The sequence below is a fragment of the Gracilinanus agilis genome, chromosome 1, assembly GCF_016433145.1.
Source record: "Gracilinanus agilis isolate LMUSP501 chromosome 1, AgileGrace, whole genome shotgun sequence".
Taxonomy (NCBI): Eukaryota; Metazoa; Chordata; class Mammalia; order Didelphimorphia; family Didelphidae; genus Gracilinanus; species Gracilinanus agilis.
The window spans coordinates 557,410,138-557,432,413 of record NC_058130.1 but is presented as its reverse complement, the minus strand read 5'-3'; the positions used below and the strand labels follow the sequence as shown (position 1 = coordinate 557,432,413).

Here is a 22,276-nt window from a genome sequence, read left to right as displayed (position 1 = left end):
TGGGTGCTATGCCACTTGGTGCATACATATTGAGCAGTGTTATTTCCTCATTGTTTATACTGCCTTTAATCAGGATGTAATGACCTTCCCTGTCTTTTTTAATCATATCTATTTTTACTTTGGCTTTGTCAGAAATCATAATAGCCACTCCTGCCTTCTTTTTCTCATTTGACGCCCAAAAGATTTTGCTCAAACCCTGAACCTTAAACTTGTGTATGTCCACCCACCTCATATGCGTTTCTTGTAGACAACATATGGTGGGATTTTGGTTTCTAATCCACTCTGCTATTTGCTTCCGTTTTTTGACTCTCATCATTTTGAGGTAATTTTTTTAAGATTGGTTTAGAAGGATTGTCAGAGCAGTTTCAGGTTTCACTGTTACTAAACTGCCATCTTGGCTCCACCCCCTGACTTTGGCTTTTCAAAGACTGTTGTCAATAGAATACAAGGTTTAGGCAGGTTCTATGCTTTTAGAAAGTTTTCAAATATTGAGCCAAGAAGCACACTGTGCCTGATGTCTAAGCACCAGCCTGGCAAAGTATCACAGTGTGGTTACTAGTTGATCAATTCTATGGCCATGATAATATTTCAGATAAAAAAATAAAATGGCCTTCAATCTTGTACTGGCCTATTCTAAGGGACCTCATGTCACATCCTTCTTCAAGAGGCCTTTGCTAATGTCCTTAACTCTTTTTACTCTCTTCTAATCATGTTATTTCCTTATACTGTTTTCTCTTGGTTTTCTTCTAATATAACTGACTGTGCCTTCTCACCATTATTTCTAGAATTATCCTACATTTCCTGCCCCTATGTATGTGTAAATAGGGACTAGGGCTCTTCTAGGCCCTCTCCATGTTAAGCCTGGGGAATAGCTTGTACAACCACACAAAGATGAGAAATAGAGACTACAGAACAAATCCCATTTACTTGGAAGCTTAGGAAGCCCCTGAAAAATTTCAAACAGGAGAGGTCCTTGGGGCACCTGTGTCAAAAGGAGTTAGCATTTGCAATAGTATTAGAGAAGGGGAAAACTGAAACAAGACAACAAATTAATATTATTTTAATATTCTAGGTGACTAGTAATGATAACATTAAGTAGCATGATAGCAATGTGAGTGGAGAAAAGGGATAATGTTAAGGTCACAGATTTTGAATGAGAGGGGACCTGTGAAGTTATCTAGTTCAACTCCCTTCCTGGAGAAAATAAGACCAGAAAGAGTTGCCCAAGGTTAAGCAGATAGTCTGTAAAAGAGTAAGAATTTTCCCTCTGGTTCTCCCACTCAACATTAAAGGCTTTCTTCACTTTGTTGTGCTAACTTTGTAATGCCAACATTACAGAGCAGTTTAATGTGTGGTTAAAATGTAGCTCCTTTAATTGGATGTACAGAATTTGAAGGAGTGTCAGTCTATTGAGGTTACCAGCCTAAGAGACTAGCAAGGTGGAAATTTACTTTAAAAAAAAGTAAAATTTGGTTCTAGAAGAGTGAGAGGAAAACAACCTTTATTAATCTTATGCATTTTTTCAGCAAACAAACTTGAAGGTTAAAATATGCTTAAATTTGGTTAAAGTGTGTTATGAAAATATTTTAATTTCTACCCAAAACATGAATATCAAGACATTCTTACTGTTTAGTGGAGAAAGAAAAAGAATTCATATTCTCAAATTAGTATAATAGATACCACCTGAACAAAAGAAGTAGCATATATAAATGTAAAGATAGAAACCATATCATAAGCCTGACATAGGAGCATGATGTACTAATTATGAGAATATAGTTATCCTAATATTTGCTAGAGCACAGCTAACATCAGTTGCTGATAATTTCTTAACTCATCTTACTGATAATTTCATCCTCCAAAAAATGAAAAAACAAGCAAAGTGAACTGCTGTTCTGGATTTTATTTTTATGAATAAAAAAGGACATTTCTCAAACAAATGATATTTTAGAGGAAGTGACCATACCTCATAGAATTGGTGGTTAATGAGAGAAAGGTCAAATAATCAGATTTATACCTTAAAGTTTTGGAGAGCAGATTTCTATGGATTGATAAAATTAATAGATAGTATTCTATGAAATTATGAATAAATTCACCCAACATTTAGGAAGCCAACAGAGTAGAAGGTTTGCAGCAGCCCTTCAGGGAGGCCCCACTTCTGAAGTTGTGTTCTTGGGGAGAGGTGGGCAATTCCTTGACCCTTGGCCATTGATCCTGACATTTACCTTTTCTCGTCCCCCTTGCTTACATAATGCAATGAACCTTGAAGGGAAGAGAGTGACCTGACTCTTTGCCTAAGGTCAAGGATATAGGGTCTTAGGATCCTGTTTATTGCGGTCCCAAAGGAGACAAGACAATGCTTCCCCTCCACTCCTTTTATACAATACACAAGACAAAGGAAAACCTTAATAAAAATATCACAAAAGAGTTGAATCTCAAGAAAAAGAGATTTCAGAAGAGTATTTGACAGTCTTTCATGTTTTCCCTATAGACTTGGGGAAGAGAAATAGACCAAATTATAGTAAGTTCCAGAGGAAATGGTTAAATGAGAGGTTCCAAAGAGTAGTTATTAATGGTTTAATATCGAGTTAGTAGGAGGACTATAATAAAGTAATTCATGGATCTATGCTTGACCCAAAGCTGTTTAACAATTTTGTCACTGCTTAAGATGAAAACATACATAGGAAATGAATTTTCAAAGAATACGGAGTTAGGAGACATAGCAAACATAATAGATAATATAGTATCCAGAAAAAAAAATATTGACAGACTACAACATTTAACCAATTCTAGTAAAATGAAATTCATTATGAATAAGTAAAAGTTTTAGACTAGTGTCCAAAATACTATTTCAGACATTGAAGAGATAACGCTTTATATAGTAGCAATTTTAAAAAACCGTGGAGTTTTAGAAGATGGCAATCTCAGAACTAGAACAACGAATGAAACTTGCAAAGAAGTTTAATGTCAAGAAAACCTTCCCAATAATTAGAACCCTTTAGAAGTAGAATAGGAAGTAGTAGAATCTCTTTTTTAGTGATTCATTCTTCATGGGGGAAAAACATCTGGATTGCCACTTGTCAGTTACTTTGTACAGAGAATCCTTATTTAGTTAGAGGTTAGATTAATGAAAAGTAACATGGCATCATTGTCCAGACAGCATGCTGACCTTGCAGTCAGGAAGTCTCTGCTAACAAGTTTTTCTAAGACTCAGTTTCCTTGTCTAGGAAATAGTGATAGTAATACTTCCCATATACAATTGTAAGGCTCAAATAAAATGTTTTATGTATCCTATTTTGAAAATTTTAAAGAACTATCTAAATAGTAGCTTTTTATGACTTCTGAGAACATTCTTATTATTTTGTAATTCAAAGGAAACCCAGAAAGAGTGCATTAAAAATGAATTGAATCTGCCAATAAGAAAAGCCCCAGAACCAGGAGAATAACCTTCCCTAGCCTCTTTACTTCTGACGAATCATAACATCAGAAGACACTAAATGTTTATGGAGTTCAGGGAGATTGGTAGGAGAGATATATTGAAATGGTGAAAAATTCCTAGTTGATAGAATGATGAGTACAGAGAATTATTATTAATATTATTACTCTTCATATCTCTTTAGGGCTCAGAGCATTAAACAGTGCACAAGTAATACGATTTCATTTCTTATATAGTTGTGCCATATTAGTGTATAGAAAGGGAATGTCAATCTGGTATAATTGTTAAATAGGTAGATCACATACTATAATACAAAAGTCTTTATGATTTCTTTAATCTGGTTAAAAGTGACTAAATCACTATTTTTACCCTTAAACAGGTAGACTCCTGTTAAATACTATTTTGACACAAATGTTAATTTTAGTGAGCTTTTCTATCTCTCAAACCTGTACATTCATATTAAGATGAGGTTTAGAAACATTAATTTTGTCAAATTCCAAGGTGTCAAAGGATTACTTTGAATTCATATTATAAAAATTAATTTTATCATCCAATATTGAAAAATGCATTAAATATGGATTAATTTTATGCTATATTTTAGATAGATTGTTCATAAATTCAGTTGTGACATTTTAAGTGCTTTCTTAAATACATAGCACTGTGCTGGTCACTAGAAACATCAAGGAAAAAATAGTAAAAATTCCTTGCCTTTAAGAAGTTTACATACTATTAGGGAACAATAACATAAACATAGAAAACTAATACAAAGTAAGGCAAATAAATTCAAATGGGAGAAAGCACTAACAATTGGGGGGACAAGAAATCAAGAAAATCTTGGAATGAATTGAGTCAAATTTATAACAATATAAAGCATTTTTCAATTGACAAATGATAGGCAATTTTCAAATGAAGAAATTAAAACTATCTTTAATCATAATGAAAAATGCTCCAAATCACTATTAACTAGAGAAACATAAATTAAAACAACTCTGAAGTAGGTACTATCTCACACCTAAGACACTGGTTAATAAGACAAAAAAAAAGGAAAGAATAAATGTTGGAGGGAATATGGGAAAATTGGAACACTAATATATTTTGGTATAACCTTGAACTCATCCTACCATTTTGGAGAGCAACTTGAAACCATGCCCAAAAGCCTGTGCTTTGACCCCCTCAATACCTTTACTAGGTATGAATTACAAAAAAAGATGAAAGATAGGGGAAAAGTACTTACTTGTACCAAAATATTTATAGCAGCTCTTTTCATTGTCAAAAGAACTAGAAAGTGATGGGATGTCCAATTGGGAAGTGCTGAACAAATTCTAGGATATGATTTTAGTAGAATACTATTTTGCCATAAGAAATGATGAATAAGATAATTACAAAAAAGAAACTGGGAAGACCTATATGAAGTGAAGCAAAATGGCATAAACAGAATCAGAACATTTTACATAATAACATCAATAATGTACACTTATCAACTATGAATGACAGCTTTTTTAGTTAATTCAAGGATCCAGGACAATTCCAAGGGAATCATAATAAAAACAGTTATCCACCACCATGGGATGAATTGATGGAGTCAGAGTGGAGATTGAAGCAAACCATTCTTCACTTTATTTCCTTTACGAATTTGTTTCTTGTATAAACAATACATATTTTCTTTCAGAACGTGATGATCATGGAACTATGTATTGTATGATAACACATGTATACTCTATGTCATATTACTTGCCATTTTTGGGACAAAGGAGGGATGGAAGGATGAAAGAAAACATGGATCTCAAAATGTCAGAAAACAATTATTAAAATTGTATCTACATGTAATCTGGAAAAAATGTAAAAAATAAAATTTTAAAAAGAAAGTCTTGGAATATAGATAGTTTTCACTGAAGTAATCTATGAAGAGAAGGGAAGATTCTATAGGGGAGCCAAATCATCTGTAAAAAGGCAGAAATAGGAGAGTCAATGGCATTTGAAACATAGCCTTTAGCTCTGAAAAACTTCTGATTAGAATAGCTAACCTAAAAAATTAACATTATCATTATTTTACTTTATCAGGGAAATAAAGGAGTTCACATTGCTAGAATTCTATTCCAATACCTTATTCTAATCCTGAGGTGATCTTGTGTCTTGATGGCTATTCCAGCTGAGAAAATCTTTAACAATTCCTAATAAGTCAGAAATTATTTGAGTATTGATCCAATGAAGGACTTTTTGTCACAATCTGAGTAGCAATCTAGCTATATTCAATGTTGTTCAACATCACCAGAGAATTGGCTCTCTGCCAATCAGTTGTTTTGACTACTTTCCTTCATAAAGATCATCTCTTTAAAGCAAAGAAAGGGTTGTACTGGGAGAGTAACAATACTGATGAGATTGTGCATACCTGAATAATAAAATCATTCAAGTAGAAAAGTAAACTGGATCATGTAGAGATGCCAAAGAATGCTTCCCAATTTTCAAATAGCATCAACTCTTAACTATGTTGTCGGTTACGTTCAATTTAAAATGAAAACTTAAAGAATGCAGTTCTATATTTCATAGTTTGTATTTCAGCAGGGGTTTTTGACATATATATATATATATATATATATATATATGTACATTGCTTGAGCCACAATTAGATTTATAGATAATTATGATAGTAGCCAACTACTTGGGGAAATAAGAGTAGAGAGATAAAACATGATAGTGTCTGTTTTACATTATTTTACTTGATGTGTCACATTGCATTGTAGAATAAGAGACATTTTGGAAGAAACTCAGACATTAGTTCTTTTCCAGTTCTTTAAAAGACCACAATATTATTATTACATTATATTGAATTTTCTGTTATTCAATCTACCTTTCTTTTTTAAAAATGCTAATTTAAAGTGATTTAAAAAGCATTTTGAAATAATTTTAACTCCTCTAAGCTTTAGCAATTAACATTGTTATAAAATTGGGCAGGTCAATAAAAGTATCTATAATAAATGCATAATTATTTTTACTGGACTAAAAAACAAAATGAAATGTCCAACACGGAAGGAGAAAACATATGAAAACTGAATATCTGAAGGGCTTAAATCGGTTTTTTTCCCTTCTTTTTTCTAGGCTCAACATGGGAGAAGACATTTCGTCAGATTGGCTTTGAAAGGTAACCTGTGCATTTATGATGTATCCACTTTGAAATTTAAGAGTAATGCCAGAAACATTTGGCCAATCAGACAAAAAACATAAACTGTTATGTGTAAAACTTTATAATGTAGATGATTTGAGCCACATTTTTCTTCCTCTCTCCTTCCTTCCTCCCTTTCCCCCCTCATTCCTTTTCTCCTTCCTTTCTTCCCTCCCTCCATCCTTCCTTCCTTTCTTCTTTTCTTCCTTCCTTCCATCCTTCCTTCCTCTCTTTCTCTTTCTTTTCCCAGTAATTTCAATGATAGGGATAACTTTACACAGGGAAGTTTATTCCATTAATGTAGATTTACAACAGGTAGTCTTGGTGAGTTGTCTGATGGCCTAAGATTTTAAGTGACGTAGATCTCGCCACTAATAGTTATTTAAACCAGGTCCTAAAAAATCGATATACGTTTCTTATCTTATCCACTATACCATACTGCCACCTATGTAAGACTAGTGAATTTATGTCCAAACAGGAAAATAAAATAGTGATTTGATATAATTCAAAAACAGTTTTGAATTGTTTATAGAAAAAGATTAAGATATTATACATTATTTAAGATGTTTTAGATGTTTATTTGCTCATTCTTTATACTATAATAATAATAATACTATTAATGATTACACTGATTATTGAACTTATCTCAAGTGATAACAATTTGGACTCTTTCCACAGTGAAACTAAGAGCAATTTAAACTCCCAAAATATGAATCCTACTTCAAATCCTCCTTCCATGAATTCTGTTTCTACTGGTCCTACCTTTTATTCATTTTCTCTAAAACCACTCCTGAAGACCTATTTATTCTAAGATGTTCCTTCTTCAGAAATGAGGAATATATTCATAATGTAAGATTTGTATGTGTCTATATGGATAATCTGAAAGTATAGATTTTCAAATGAGGGAAGGCACAAATTTATATCTCTAAATTCTGGTCCACCTCTTTCTAAGGTAGTCTACACTTTCTATTTTAAGGGAAACAAGAGAAAGGTAGTAGCCATCTACTTGGTTTTTCCCTTAATGATAAATATTTGAGCTTAATTTATAGTTTCCTATCCTCCCCCACCAAAAAAAAAATATTGCTGGCTCTGGGGTACTGGTCTTGTTCAGAACAAAAGCTACTTTCTTGATTCCTATTCCTTCCTTAGCTTACGTACCAGTTTGGCTCCTTCCCACTAAACTGGTCATACAAAAAAAAAATGATCACAAATAGCAAATAGAAAGAAATCACATTGATCCAAGAAAGCAGCAGAAAAGTTTTACAGATTATCCTATATAGGATGTAAGTCTTCCAGTTGGAATGAGATAGCTCAGCTCAAACCACAAGAGAGGTCTTGATCTCACCCAAAGGGTAACCGTAAAGTCTCTAGGGAGGCAAGCTAGAAATCAGGATATGCTCGAGAGCTGGCTTCCCCTACATAACTGAAGCTTAAGACTTTTCACAAGTGTCTCCAAGAGAGTGTCTAGAGTCATGTCGTTCTCTCTTCCAGGCTTTAGCACCAACTCCATCCCTCACAAAAAGCCCACCGCATAGCTATCCTATTTGAAGTTCCCTATTCATTATACCCCATCTTCAAACCTAGCTCAGGTACCACCTTCCATATCCCTCAGCTGCTTCCTTCCCCAAACTATCTTAGATTCATTTGAATATATTCTTCATATGCTTATATTTGTTCCTTTGACCATTAGAATTGAAATTTTTTTCAGAGCAGGAATGGCTCACTTTTATTTATATCTCTCTTATGAAGTACTTGACATACAGTCAGTACTTGATGAATATATATTAATTGAAATGAAAACTAATAAATATTTTAAAAGTCTATACTGTTTTCTAAAGGCACTTCTAGTTTAAGTTTAGAAAAGGAATATATTAACTTTATGTCTAATAACAAAATAAAATGCCATGTTGATAATATCATTTATTTAGTACTTCAAGACTTGGGCAACACTTTATATATGTACTCAAAATAACCATGAGGGATAGGTATTATTATCATCCTCATTTTACATATGAGGAAATTAAACTTCAGGGAAGTTAAGTGACTTGCCCAGGGCCACACAACTACTAAGTGTCTGATTGACTCCAAATCTAGCATTCCATCCACTGCATCCCATAGCTGTGTTTTCCTTCCCACTTGGTAGCATTTCCTTAAAGTATGTTGCTTTAGCTCTGATGCTTATTCAGTAATCTTATTTTTCATTTAAACTAACACCAAGCTGCTATAAAGAGTGAAATCCTCCCTACAGAGAGATATATTTCATTTCATGGTTATTGCTTTGTCATAGTAACATTGATCTTCTTATTGAACTCCTTTCCTGTGATTAAAATTTTTAGGTCTTCTATGAAATAGCTGAAAGGCTGACACCATGCCAGTCTTAGCTAAAAGCATCTTTCTACACCAGTATCTCCTGAAAAGACAAATTGACCAAACCATGATTACATCAGCAAATGTAAACCAAGATCAATATAATCTTTAAACAATTTGCCCTTGCAATTTGATGAGTAACATCTTAGACTATTTTCCCAAGAAACATTTTTAGGGGCCAGGATTGAAATTGTAATTGGTATAGTTGTATGAACAGCTTTTAAAAATCTGATTCAAAGAGCTAACTGTATCCAATTATACTTCTGAATCATATTGAGAAACCTACTTTGTTGTGTATTGATTAAGTTGATACCCAGGGACATAGGGCAGAAATTAGAAATACTTGAAAATGTGTTCTTTCTCCTTATGGAAACAAAATAGAGAACTAATCCCTATACTTCTCGTTGATGTAGTTTATAAGATAAACATGAACCAATCTCAGGAGAAAAATTCCTTAAGGGGCTTTAACTATCATGTTAAAAGCCAACTGTTATTCTTTCTGAATCAGCTACTTTTTTAACCAAAATAAGAATCTTTCTAGATAGGTCTGTGGTAAAATTATTAATAATTCACATTTATGTAGTATTTTAAGGTTTAAAGTGTTTTCTTTGCAATAACCATGTGAGGTAGGAAGTACAAATATTTTTCCCATTTTATAGATGGGAAAACAAATTCAGGGAGGCTAAGTAGATTGGTCCTTGGTACACAAGCAATATATGTCATGCCTGAGAACAGAATTTGAGTTGCTTGATCTCACCATCACTGTTCTTTCTCACCTTCTCACCTGCCAAATATTAACCTATTTTAGAAATTTCTGACATAATTGACATGCTATAAATCTCAGTTCTATTATTTTCTACTTGTATGACTTGAGAAAAATTACTTAGCCTCTCAGGGCCTCAGTTCCTCATCAACAAAATGAGGGAGTTGGACAAGACAATCTCTAGGGTCCCTTCCAGTACTAAATCTGGGATTCTATGATTTCTGCTTGAGAACTGCTATGCTCTCTTTATATTCAGATCTGACTCGAAGGTAAAAATTAAATATTCTCTGAATATTTTTGTTCAGAATTTAAATAAATGTCTTCTTTTTGATGGATGGAGGTAGGGATGATGAGAAAGGGAGTGGAAACTGAGAAAGAGAAAAGGCTGACACCATGCCTTGAAAGAAAAGAGATCAGACAGAAAGATGGAGAGGAGAAACAACATAAGGGTAGAAGAGAGAGTTTGTATCCTTTCTAGTTTTCTTAGGTGTTCCTCAATCTTGTTGCATCATATGGCTCCTTTTTCTCTGAGAAGCCCCATTTAGACTTTTCTACTCTTCTATTTGGTTTAATTCGGGGACATATTTTGTCAATGAATAAAGGAAAATCATTCTTTTGAGGCAAACTGTATATTATGGGTTAGCCTTTGCATAATTTTATCAAATAAAGTGTTATAAATGAAAATTAATCTTGGAGATTTTATGCTAAATATATGAATGTTTATTAGTAAAGAGAAAGAAAGAAAGAGAGAAATAAGATTTCTAACCTTCCTAACTTAAAGTAGGATCAGGTCCCAAAATCAAGTTCCATATGGTTCCCTTCACACTGCTGCTTGTCAGAGATCCCAAGAAAGATAAGAGCTACCTGAGAGGGCTCAGAGAATAGCTGAGGGAGCAAGGCCATGGACCTAGGAGGAGGACAGAAACCAAGAGCAGGACCGAACTTCCTGTGGCTGGCTTTTCAAGCCTTCCTCTAATCCCCTCCCTCAGATCCTTCCAGATCTTTCTATTGACCCATGGTCTCCATAAATCATATTTCCTGAACTCCTGGCTTCTGTGATGCCACCATGCGGGTAGATATGTGACTGTGACTCCTATCGTGAGTCTTTATGGGAAAGGACTGGGCTGAGGTCCCCTAGATGTTTAATTCACACGAAAGGAAACATCATAATTTTGTGGCAAGAAATTCATTAGGATAATGATCTGGATCAATTCTGAAAGATTTATGATAAAGAATGATATGTACTTTCAGAGAAAGAACTGTTGGAGTCAGATGCAGATCAAAGCATACTATCATGCACATTAGTTTATTGACAGTTTTATTCTGGGTTTTTGGTTTTATATGAGAAGTCTTTACAACAATGACCAATATGGAGTATCTTTTGCACCATAATGCATGCATAATCCAAATCAAATTGCTTACCATCTCTGAAAGGAGGGAGAAAGGGAAGGAAACAATAGGGATCTTATAAGTCTGGAAAAATGTTATGTTAAAATTGTTGTATGTAATTGGGAAAATAAAATGGTTTTGAGTTAAACAGTCTATTATTGATTTCAAAATTAAGTAGCTTTTGAAGACATGTATATATCTTTTGAGGCATCAGTTGCAATAATTATTTCATTTCTGCAAGTTCTCATACATGGCACTATTTTAATATTTTTCAAAATCACCTGTGCAATGTTTTAGTTGAATCTCTAAACCCTTTAATCCGATGAGTCATTAGTGCAAGGTTCTTCAAGTTTTTGTGTGTTATGGAGCCCTGGGGCACTCTGGTGAAGCACTCTGGACCTCTTCTCAGAATCATTTTTATAGGCATAAAGTGATATGTGTAGTACTACAAAGGAAACCAATTATGATGACATACAGATATGAAAATATACTTCTTAAATCCTTTTCATTTCTAAGATAGAAGAATTAGGCAGGCAATTAAGGTTAAGTGACTTGCCCAGAATCACAGAGCTGGGAAGTGTCTGAGGTCACATTTGAACTCATATTCCCCCACCTCCAGGCCTAGAGCTAGTGACCTAGCTGCCCATCTAAAATTATCTTTAAAACAATGTCTTAGACTCAATGTTAAAAACTATACAGTTGGGTATAATTCAAGAGTTTTTGAGTAAAAGGGCAATATAGTCAACTCTGGTTTTTAGGGAATATATTTTTAAACCCTTACCTTCTGTGTTAGAATGAATTAGTTCCAAGGCAGAATAATGGTAAGAGGTTGGCATTTGGGGTTAAGTGACTTGCCCAGGCTCCCACAGCTAGGGAGTGTCTGAGGACACATTTGATCCCAGTACTTCTTGTCTCTAGACCTGGCTCTCAATCCACTGAGCCACTAGCTGCAAGTGGAAGAATATTTTTGAAAACTATATGGAAGATGAACTACAGAGAAGAGACACTAAAAGCAGGGAGTCAATTAAGAAGCTCTTAGTGAGTTGTTTAGAGGTGTTAAGCAACTGAATTAAGGAGATGGCTATGTGAATGTCAGGATGGGAGAGAGACAAAAAGTTAAGAAAACACTTGTTGGTAAATTTACTGACTATAACTGTATATATAAGGGTCTGTCCTGAACTCTCAGCTCTTTACCTTCTTTACTATCATGTGTAGTGATCCCCTCAGCTCCCTTGGAGCTTCAAATTATCATTTCTATGTAGATGATATTCAGATACACTTATCCAGCCCTATTCATTTTCTTGATTTCCAGTTATGCATCACAAAATGCCTCTTGTGCCTCTCAAACTGGATATCCTGTAGATATTTCAAACTCAACATATCCAAATTTCAACTCACTGTTTTCCCCTCCAAACTGTCCTTTTTAAAATTTCCTAGAGAGAACCACTGGTCTCACATCACCTTTATCCTTGACTCCTTAGCTATACTCATGCTGAATATTCTATCTGTGGCTAAGTATCGTTGCTGTGAGCCATAGAGAAATAACATAAAATGTGAAAATAGAGGTTCTTCACCAGCCAGCACCACACCATCTATACATGGAACCATTGGTTACAGAAAAATGAAGAAATTTTGAATGCTGTGGATAAGTTCACCTGCTTTGACAATATATTTTCCAAGGATGTATTCAAAAGAGATGAGATTGATACATGGGTTGCCGGAGCTAGCTCGGTGACCGAGAGTCTCTGAATGAAAGTGTGAGAAGGAGGTCCCCAGACTGCTGGACCGAGCTCGGTGCTCAGTTGCCCCGGGCCGGAGGAATCCAGAGGCATGGCCGTGGGGGCGCCTGCTCGGTTCCAGATACCACTGACATTTGATGATGTGGCCATGTATTTCTCTGAGGAAGAATGGAGAAACTTGGAGGATTAGCAGAAGGAACTTTATAAGAACGTAATGAAGTCCAATTATGAGACTTTGGTCTTCTTGGGCTTTGCCATTCCCAAGCCAGACTTGATCATCTTGATTGAACAGGGGAAAGAGCCATTCATCAGAAATCTGGGAAACTTGGAGAGAACAGACCTGGTAGTCAACACCAATGCTAATGATCTTCTCAACTTGGAGAGCACAAAGGGGCAGCTGTTTTGGGAAAAATTTCAAGAGCCACAAGAAAGCACAAGAGGACCTGTCCAAAAGAAAGGGAGCATTTGTATGGGACCTTACCCAGAAGACAAAGCTCCCAGAACACAACAGATTGCATAAGAATAAGAAGCCCTTCTCCTGCCTCAAGTGCAGCAAGAGCTTTGCCAGGAAGGACGTACTTAAGGTCCACCAGCGCCTACACAATAGTGAGAGGCCCTTCCAGTGCCCCCAGTGTGACAGCAGTTTCCATCTAAAGGATGTTCTAAAAGCCCATCAGTGCACACATAGTGGAGAATGGCCTTTCTCTTGCAGTGAATGTGGCAAAGGCTTCATCAGACAGCTCCACCTCACAGAGCACCTCCGAATGCGTACGGGAGAGAAGCCTTTCCGGTGCCCCCAGTGTGACAAGAGCTTCCGCCTAAAGGGCACCCTCAAGGTCCACCAGTATGTGCACAGCAGAGATCGGCCATTCTCTTGTGAAAAAGGTGGCAAAGGCTTCACCACACAGTTCCACCTCACAGAGCACCTCCGAATGCATACAGGAGAGAAGCCTTTCCGGTGCCCCCAGTGTGACAAGAGCTTCCGCCTAAAGGGCACCCTCAGGGTCCACCAGTGTGTGCACAGAGATCGGCCATTCTCTTGTGAGGAATGTGGCAAAGGCTTCACTCACCAACATAAATTAACTGAGCACTTCAGAGTACACAGTGGTGAGAAACCCTTTCAGTGCCCTGAATGTGACACCAGCTTTCGCTTGAAGAGTGGCTTGAATAACCATCAGCGCTTATACCACAAAGAGAGGCCATTCTCCTGCAGTGAGTGTGGCAAAGGCTTCATTCATAAGTCTAGGCCCACTACCCACATCAGAGTGCACAAAAGGGAGAAGCCCCATGGTGACCTGAATAACCCTGATAAAAAAACAAAACCATGCCAGCTCTTTAGACTAACAGAGGAAGACTGGAGTTCCTAGATCCTGGAACTTGAGGACCGTAGAAATAATTTACCAGTACATCCCACTTATTTTAGAAATGAGAAAGCTTGGTGTCTTCTTACCTGGTTGATCCTGCCAGTAGCATATGCTTGTCTCAAAGATTAAGCCATGCATGTCTAAGTACACATGGCCAGTTCAGTGAAACTGCAAATGGCTCATTAAATCAGTTATGGTTCCTTTGGTAGCTCACTCGCTTCTACTTGGATAATTGTGGTAATTCTAGAGCTAATACATGGGTCTCTAATCCAAATTAAAGAATCTGAAACACAGAAAAGGCAGTTTAATAGGAAAAAACCTTAGTAGCAGTCAGACGGTAGCCATCTTGAATTAGCTCCACTCTTAACTACAGTTCCTCCATAGGAACAAAAGACAGAACAAGAACTATACTCATAGACAGAGACACATTGGGAAAGACATTTACAAGCATGGAATGGGCAAAAGAACAAATGCTATTTAATTTGATCAGCAGTTCACTGTTGGTATACTCTTTCTGGTCTGTGATATGTAGGTTGTGGGTGGAAACGATTCCATATAACTTGTTGCAGGTGGTGTACTTTATAGACACGTGGATGAAAGTAGAGCTAGAGAGAGTGTTTGTGTATACCCCAATAGTGATGGCAGCTTTAGCATCCTTCCTACAATTTTACTGCACATTGCAAAAACTATTCAGGCAAATTGATACAGAACTGAAGACAAATGGACATTAGATGCACTGAAACAAGAACTTGAGAAAATGATGGATGCAAAGTTGGAAAAATATCTGGGTGTGGGAAAAGTACAAGAGGGGGAATGCAAGCTACAACAATGGGACAATGACAATACTAGCAGGCAGGGCAATGAAAACAATAGCAACAACAGTTGAAGGAATAGAAGCTTGAATTCCCATACTCTCTTTACAGGATAAGTCCATCCTAAAATCTGATCAGGAGATAGTACATCTAAAGACCAACAGACCATTCACAAATAGTGACCTGGAAAGCTTAAAAAATAGAATCCCCGATTGGAACAAAAATCCCCAAAAGAGCTTAAAAGAATTGAAAATGGCCTAACAATTTATCTTCTCAGGACATAGAAACTCTGTTGGAGGAATTATTTATACCATCACAAGCACAACAATTCACAAAAGAGACCAGAGACAACAATAGACTTACATCATGGCCAGAGGTTTAAGATGATTTGGAATTATCTAATCTTCACAACAATGCATACTTAGAAAGATGTTGGGAGGATTTGACTGAAGCGATGTCCAAGTTTGCAAAAAGGCCAAATATCTGGGGTCAGTTTGAGGCATTAAAGCAAAAGATAGAACACCCTAGTGCCTTTTGTGTAAATAGAATTAGCTCAAGCCCATTCTTAGGTAAAACTCTAGCCACCAGAGATAATGTCATCCCCACCTCCCTTAGTGAGGAGGGGAGATGAGTTACCCACACATGACAATAAGTAACAAATCAAGAACAAGGGACTGCCCTTTGGGCAGTCCAAAATAGTGTTCTGCCTGCCATTTGTCCACTTGAATTAGAGGTGGGCCTCCAGGAAGTGACAAAAGATGCTATCTCTTCAAGTATGATGGTAACTTCCTGTTGAGGCAGTTGGTGCTTTGAACTTGGTGCTGAAGGATCTCAGCTGAGACCTCAGGCATCTTCCCCTCTGAATTGTCACGTGGGTAAGTTAGGCTGACTTCCTTTGGCCTACCTTGGCTTTTCCAGAGTCTCTGCCTCAAGGAGGATTCTTTTCCTCTCTAATTACTAAGGCCTTGTGGCTAATAGCCTAATTTAATTATTCTTTTAATTCTCACTTGGCCAGGACCTCCACTGGTCTGGACCAGAGTTTTTCTATCTCTCTTTTCCTTCAACCTTCCTAATTTGTAAATAAACTATCATAAACCCAAAAAAAAAAAAAAAAAGAAAGTGTGAGAAGTAAAAGGTATCAAGCAGCCTACCAAACTGAAGATCTACCGATCTGTTATACTGACCTCATTGTCATATGCCTTTGAAACCTAACAGCCTACCAGTGTCATACCCAGAAACTGAATGGCTTCCATTTGAATTGTTTTTTAAAAATTATGAAAATCCCTGAGCAAGATAAGAAACCAGACACTGAGGTCCTTTCTTGAGCTGAACTGCCAAACATTCAGACTACTGCAGAGACCACAACTCTGATGGGCTGGCCATATTGTTCGAATACTAAATGTACATTTGCCTAAAAGACTATTTTATAAAAAATTCACACCAAGCAAGTGCTCACACAAAGGCCAAAAGAGGCAATATAAGGACACTAAAGATCTCCCTGAAGTTATTGATTGGGAGACATGGGAGACATTAGCACAGGAATGCCCAGCATGTCATGCCCACATCTCCACATCCAATAAGCCATTGTACTCTAGGAGAAAAATAAAATTGCAGTAGCCCAAAAGAAAGGTGAGATGCACAAATGTAGAGACATCTCCCTCCCAAATGTCCATGAGGCATATATATATACTCAACCTGAGATAGGGCTTTCAGAGTTTGTATTGGTCCGAGCAGCCACAGTTGACACACTGTACGTTGACCATTGATTCTGACATGGTGATTCCATTTTGCTCCTCTTCTAGCAACAACTATCAAGTTATTATATTTGATAGAAAACATAATCATAATCAGGAACTTCAAAATTTATCTCCTTTTTTGGCAATACAGATGAAGATTGGGCCTGAGCATCCCATTGATAACCACTTAGGTTCTAAGATCCCTGGTGACCATAGCTGATAGCAACCCTTTGCTTGTCAAATCATAAGGTGGCTTGCTGCATTGTTTGGACCTCAGCAAAAGTTGGAAAGTGTAGAAATGATAATGAACTTTCCTCCATCAGTTTTTCTCTAGGATTAGCTATATGTCTCTTCTTTCACAACATGATGAACATGGAATTATATCATATCATCTGCTTTTTCAAGAGGAGGAAAGTGTAGGAGGGAGGAAGGGAGAGAATACAGATCACAAAATGTCAGAAAATGATTATTAAATTGTATCTACATGTAATCTGGAAAAATAAAAAAATTATCAAAAAAGAAACAATAACTTCTTCACGTAGTTATTATGTTTATAGTTTCAAAGACTAATGCCCTAACATTCTATTAGATATGACTGCTATATTTTCAGATTTAATCTGTACTTTCTTTTAAAGACAATTACAACTGAATCTTGAAGCAATTTGGTTCTTCAGGAAAATTGTAGGAGTTATTCATTCCTTTGTAGCTGTGGTCTTCTTTGAAGTTTCAGATAATTTTACTGGCCAGCATTATTCTTCTCAGGTGAAATGCCTGACTCAGCAAAAGTCCCAAAACAGCTTAATAATTTGAAAGCCAAGATAGTCTCTGCTAGCTATATTACATAATGTTAAGAGAGAGCAAGAACCTATTCTCATTGCCCCTTGCCCTCTGAAAAATGCCAGCTCTTAATAGATGGATGAATTTTTAGCTAAAGAAACTTTTAGAAAAAATTTTCTCTTGGATCTGGAAGAGGATAAGCTTTGGATCCTCTTCCTGTGCTGTGTTTATGGAAGTCACACATTTGTTTAAGGTGACCCTGGTGTTAACCAGAAGATCCACAGCCACGTATATTTTCCTTACTTATAATAATACACATCTCTGTGCCATAGGCATGAAATCAGTCCAGTGTGGAGATAGCTGAGAGTGTCCCTAGGCAGCCCCTAGAACACAGCTAGTGTTTTTTTAACGTCAAATGCAAAGGTATTCTCAAAAAAGCCCCCAAATGAGTTCTGCACATAACTTGCTTCCTGTTCCATGGTTAACCTTTCTATCTGGGAAAAACCTTATGGAATACCAATGTGTATGGACATCAACTGGTAAGAATGCAGAAAAAGTTGTTGCTTTCTGGGTGGTTTTTTCCACTTTTCTGTCTCCAAATATTCATCAAGTAATACAGCCTCATGTGATTTTACGCTGTATATTGTACTATCCTACTTGTACTATGTCTAGTACACTGTACTAGACATCAGTAATATGTATATAAATCACAGGTCTGATCTACATTAGCTGTACTTTCTGAACTTCATTTCCTTGTCTATAATATTATAATAAAATTTTTACTACTTATCTCATTTTTAAATAATTTTAGAACATACAGATGCTAGAAAATACATAAGAATGATAATACACAAGTATATGAGACAGTGTTAAGAGCCATATAGAATGCTGAGGTCCTAGTTATGCTTCTCACTCAGAAGACTGATAAGGCTTAGAGATTCCCTGGGGTTGTTAAGGAACTTGGAGGGTTGTGTGTCCCACAGCATCTCCACTATCAGAGTTCTTGTTATCCGTGTGCAATAATGTTTTCATGTAGAAGTGATAAGAAATGTAAGGCATTTCTTCCCAAAGGAGCTCTTTCCCAAAGCTCTCTCTTTGAATGGGAAGTCAAAACAAGTATCCAAAGAGTCATGATCAGGGATCAAATCTGCTTAGAGGGTGTGTAATAAAAGTTACAAAAATGTATGCTTTCTGCCTTCTTTCCAAGAACTATGGCCTGTAGGAATAATGGCAGCCTGCTTCCATTTCATTCTTCCTGGGATGAATATAGTGGTAGGTCCTTAGAATGAGTAGTAAAGAGGAAGAGGAGAAAAATGAACACACACACACACACACACACACACACACACACACACACACAATTAAATGTTTGTGGTTTGTATTCTTAAGCTAGCAATGGGATTTGGCCTGTACTGAATCCCTCTTACTTTAAATGAGCATGGAATTTTTGAGCTGGAGGAGATCTGGGTGATATTCTAACTCCCTGATTTCGCAGCTGAGAAAACTGAGTCCCAGAGAAATTAAAAGATTTATCCAAAATCACTCAACAAGAAAGTAGGTGAGGCAAGTTTTCAACTGAGAATCCAATTCCAAATTCAAACTCTTTCTGTACTGCAAAAACTTTTGTAAATTATCTCCTTAAAGACAATGTTGGTTCTTTTCTACATTATCCTCTTTTCTAAACAACTTTCTATCTCATCTAATTTTTTTTATTTTTAAATTCATATCTTATTAGAATTTTCTGCAAGTGGGGTAAACTTTTGCATCTAGATTTATATTAACTTATCCAAGGATCATAGGAGTTAGGAAGCAAAATCTTGGGGGGAGGGGAATGATAGGAGCTTAACTCCATAATGTTCAGAATGTACCTATTTAAATGAAAAGCCATTTAACTCTAGTAATTTTCTGTATAATAATGCTATTGTCCCCAAATGCTCCCATTCTCAGTTTATATCAAAAAATAAATGATTTTATTCTTACTCCAACAGGATGCATGTGGTCTCAAATAACCAAAATTCTGTGTGTTGGTCTGCCAATATATAAACATAAAAATCATTTAATCATTTAATCATTCAACAAATATTTTTATGAACCTGTAGGACACAAGTGGTCTATAAACATATGTTAACACAGTTATCTTGTATACATTGTAGGGGTTAGGGGTCCAGCTCCTGCAATCTAGAAATTTCACATAAAATTAATATATACCAGTTAAGAACATTATTTCTTTCTTCATAGAAAATCAAGCTCACAGTAGTAAAGTGAGAACAAAGTTTGATATAGTTTCTTTTACACTTTTCTCAGTAATAAAGGGGTTGGTGTCTCTCTTTGCTCATCATCTTGCTAAATGCACATACATCCAAAATATGCATATGCAGCATATTTTTATTTAACCTATAAAATATATGTATGCATTTTTGTCATTATTGATCATAAATCATATATTGTAGGGTAGCAATTATATGTATTTATACGAACTATTATTGCAATCTTTCAACAACCTTTAGTTTTTTACGCATGTGAATATCTTCCAAAGATGTAGACTAAAGCACCTTCCATTTATTAACATAGAGTTTTATGGGTTTCTGTAACCACAAAAAAATCCATCTTCTAATGAACCTTTCTAAACTTAGCTGACAAATCCACAAATGATAGCCCCTTATTTGATATCTTTTCAGTTTGACAGGACCTAATCATACTGGTGGTGCATTGACATGATCTTTAAGAAAACATACTATATTAAAGCATCCATGTAGGACTTTGTTTGACAATGTTCATATGCAAACGTAAGTTACTTTTAGCCATAAAAATAATTTCTTGATTGGTCTGTATAATTCTGATAAAGAAATTTGTTTCTCCTCTATGTGCTTTTTTCTCTTCCTTTTTTCTCAATAAAATGGAATCATAATAACATTTTTGATAATTTATATAAATTCTTCAAGAATACTTTAGGGAATATAATACATGGACAATTATTGTAGAGTTGACAATATTAAGTTAAATGTCATTTTATTAATAACATGGTATGTTTTTCTTTTCTTGCTCAGTGTTTTGCATATGAAGAAAGCGTAGATATATATTTTTATTTCCAACAAATAGACTGTTCCAGTGTGATTTTTACTTTGCTTTATTTTTCTGGAATGGTTTGATATTCTCCTGCCTGAGGGAAAGGAGGCATATAACATGACCTTTTGATATTCTGTAAGAAATAAAATGGATATAAAAGGATAGATTTAAAAATATTATAGTTTTAAACAATTTATTGGAAGCCATTAGAAAAATGAAGCCACATGCCTATTAAGAGTCATTTTAAAAGTTGAGCCCTGTTACTTCCTCTTCCCATCCTGGATCCACTCCAAAAGCAGAAAAGAAGTACCAATCCAGTCTCTCACTATTTATCCTTCTATCTTTGTGATTATGCTTCCTGCCCACGTGATTACACAAGAGAGGAAGCCAGTTGGCTCTTGGGAAATGTAGTTAGAAAGAGCCCTAAATGTCCACAGGAAGTTTAGATCAGGGACCTCAAAATCAGTTCAAGGACCCCCAAATTTCCAATATCACATTCTCTCCTTAGAGCAGAGGGAGACTGGTCTCCCCGAAGGCTCTTGTAAACATAACTAACTTATAAATTACAGAAATTTGGGGATAAAAAAAAGAGGACAAAAGCAATGATTTTATGATTGCTAGGCTCATTGACAAAAAGCCAATTAGGGGGCAGTCCCTTTCAGCATAAGAGTGCACATTCAAAATAAATGCATTCAACTCCCCATAGTTTAGTCAACTGCACCCCAAAGTTCATTTTGAATCTTCATAATGCAGTGTAGGTCCTTCAGGTATCTTCATGGTGCCTTTTCTAAACAGGTTCCCTGTCTGTATTCTGGGGAATGGCAAATTTCTTATCCTGAAATTACTCTCAAAAGAATTTAAACTTTACATTATAGATTATAAAACATACATTCCCTTCTGAGGACAATTACACATTCCCCCCTGAAATTACTCTTAAAAGAGTTTACATTTTTACATTATAGATTTTAATACAGACATTCTGATTATAAAACATACAATCCCTGACCATATTTTATTAAAAAATAAATTCCAACAAAAATATCAATGAATCCAAGAAAGGTTAAAAGGGTATATATTGGGATGATTTAATAAATAAAGTACATGTATACTTATATATGTGTATGTATATATACACATCAGTATATATAAATATATATGTGTGTATAAATATATATATATGAATGTATTTATAAAACTAGTAGAGACAGAAGAGTTGTTTCAAATGTTGAAACACATGTCTCTTCCATCTCTAAAGTCCTGTGACCTGTTCTCTTGCACAGGATCATGGATTTAGAACTAGAAGGGATCTTGGGCTTCATCTAATCCAAGACCCAGAGAGCTGGCATCACTTGAATCTGAACACACAGCTAGCAAGTAGAAGAACTTTAAACCTAGGTCCCCTGACTAAAAATTCAGAATGTTTTCTCCTGTACCGTGGTGTCTGCAAGTCTCATCATGATTTTGGAGTTACAAAAACACAAAAGGACCTGAATATTTATTTGTTTATAGAATAAGGTAATCTTAGACATGTCAACAGAACAACTAGTCTCAATGCTATTAGAAACATAAACCCATTTCCAACATCCCTGACTAGTGGTTGACAACTGATTTTGTCTTTGTCTTTTGTTTTTGTATTGTTTTCTACATGTTACTAATCATGTTACTAAATC

The 22,276-nt window shown here is 35.7% G+C and overlaps 1 protein-coding gene across 2 annotated transcripts in view; it reads left to right on the top strand.

Annotated features, from left to right (window-relative positions):
- Nucleotides 1-22,276, top strand: part of PIEZO2 (piezo type mechanosensitive ion channel component 2) — a 564,998-nt gene that overhangs the window by 316,870 nt on the left and 225,852 nt on the right. For both annotated transcript variants that reach the window (XM_044666889.1, XM_044666881.1), the window contains exon 4: nucleotides 6,530-6,572. In XM_044666889.1, the coding sequence (XP_044522824.1) occupies nucleotides 6,530-6,572 (43 nt within the window). The remainder of the gene's footprint in view (nucleotides 1-6,529; nucleotides 6,573-22,276) is intronic.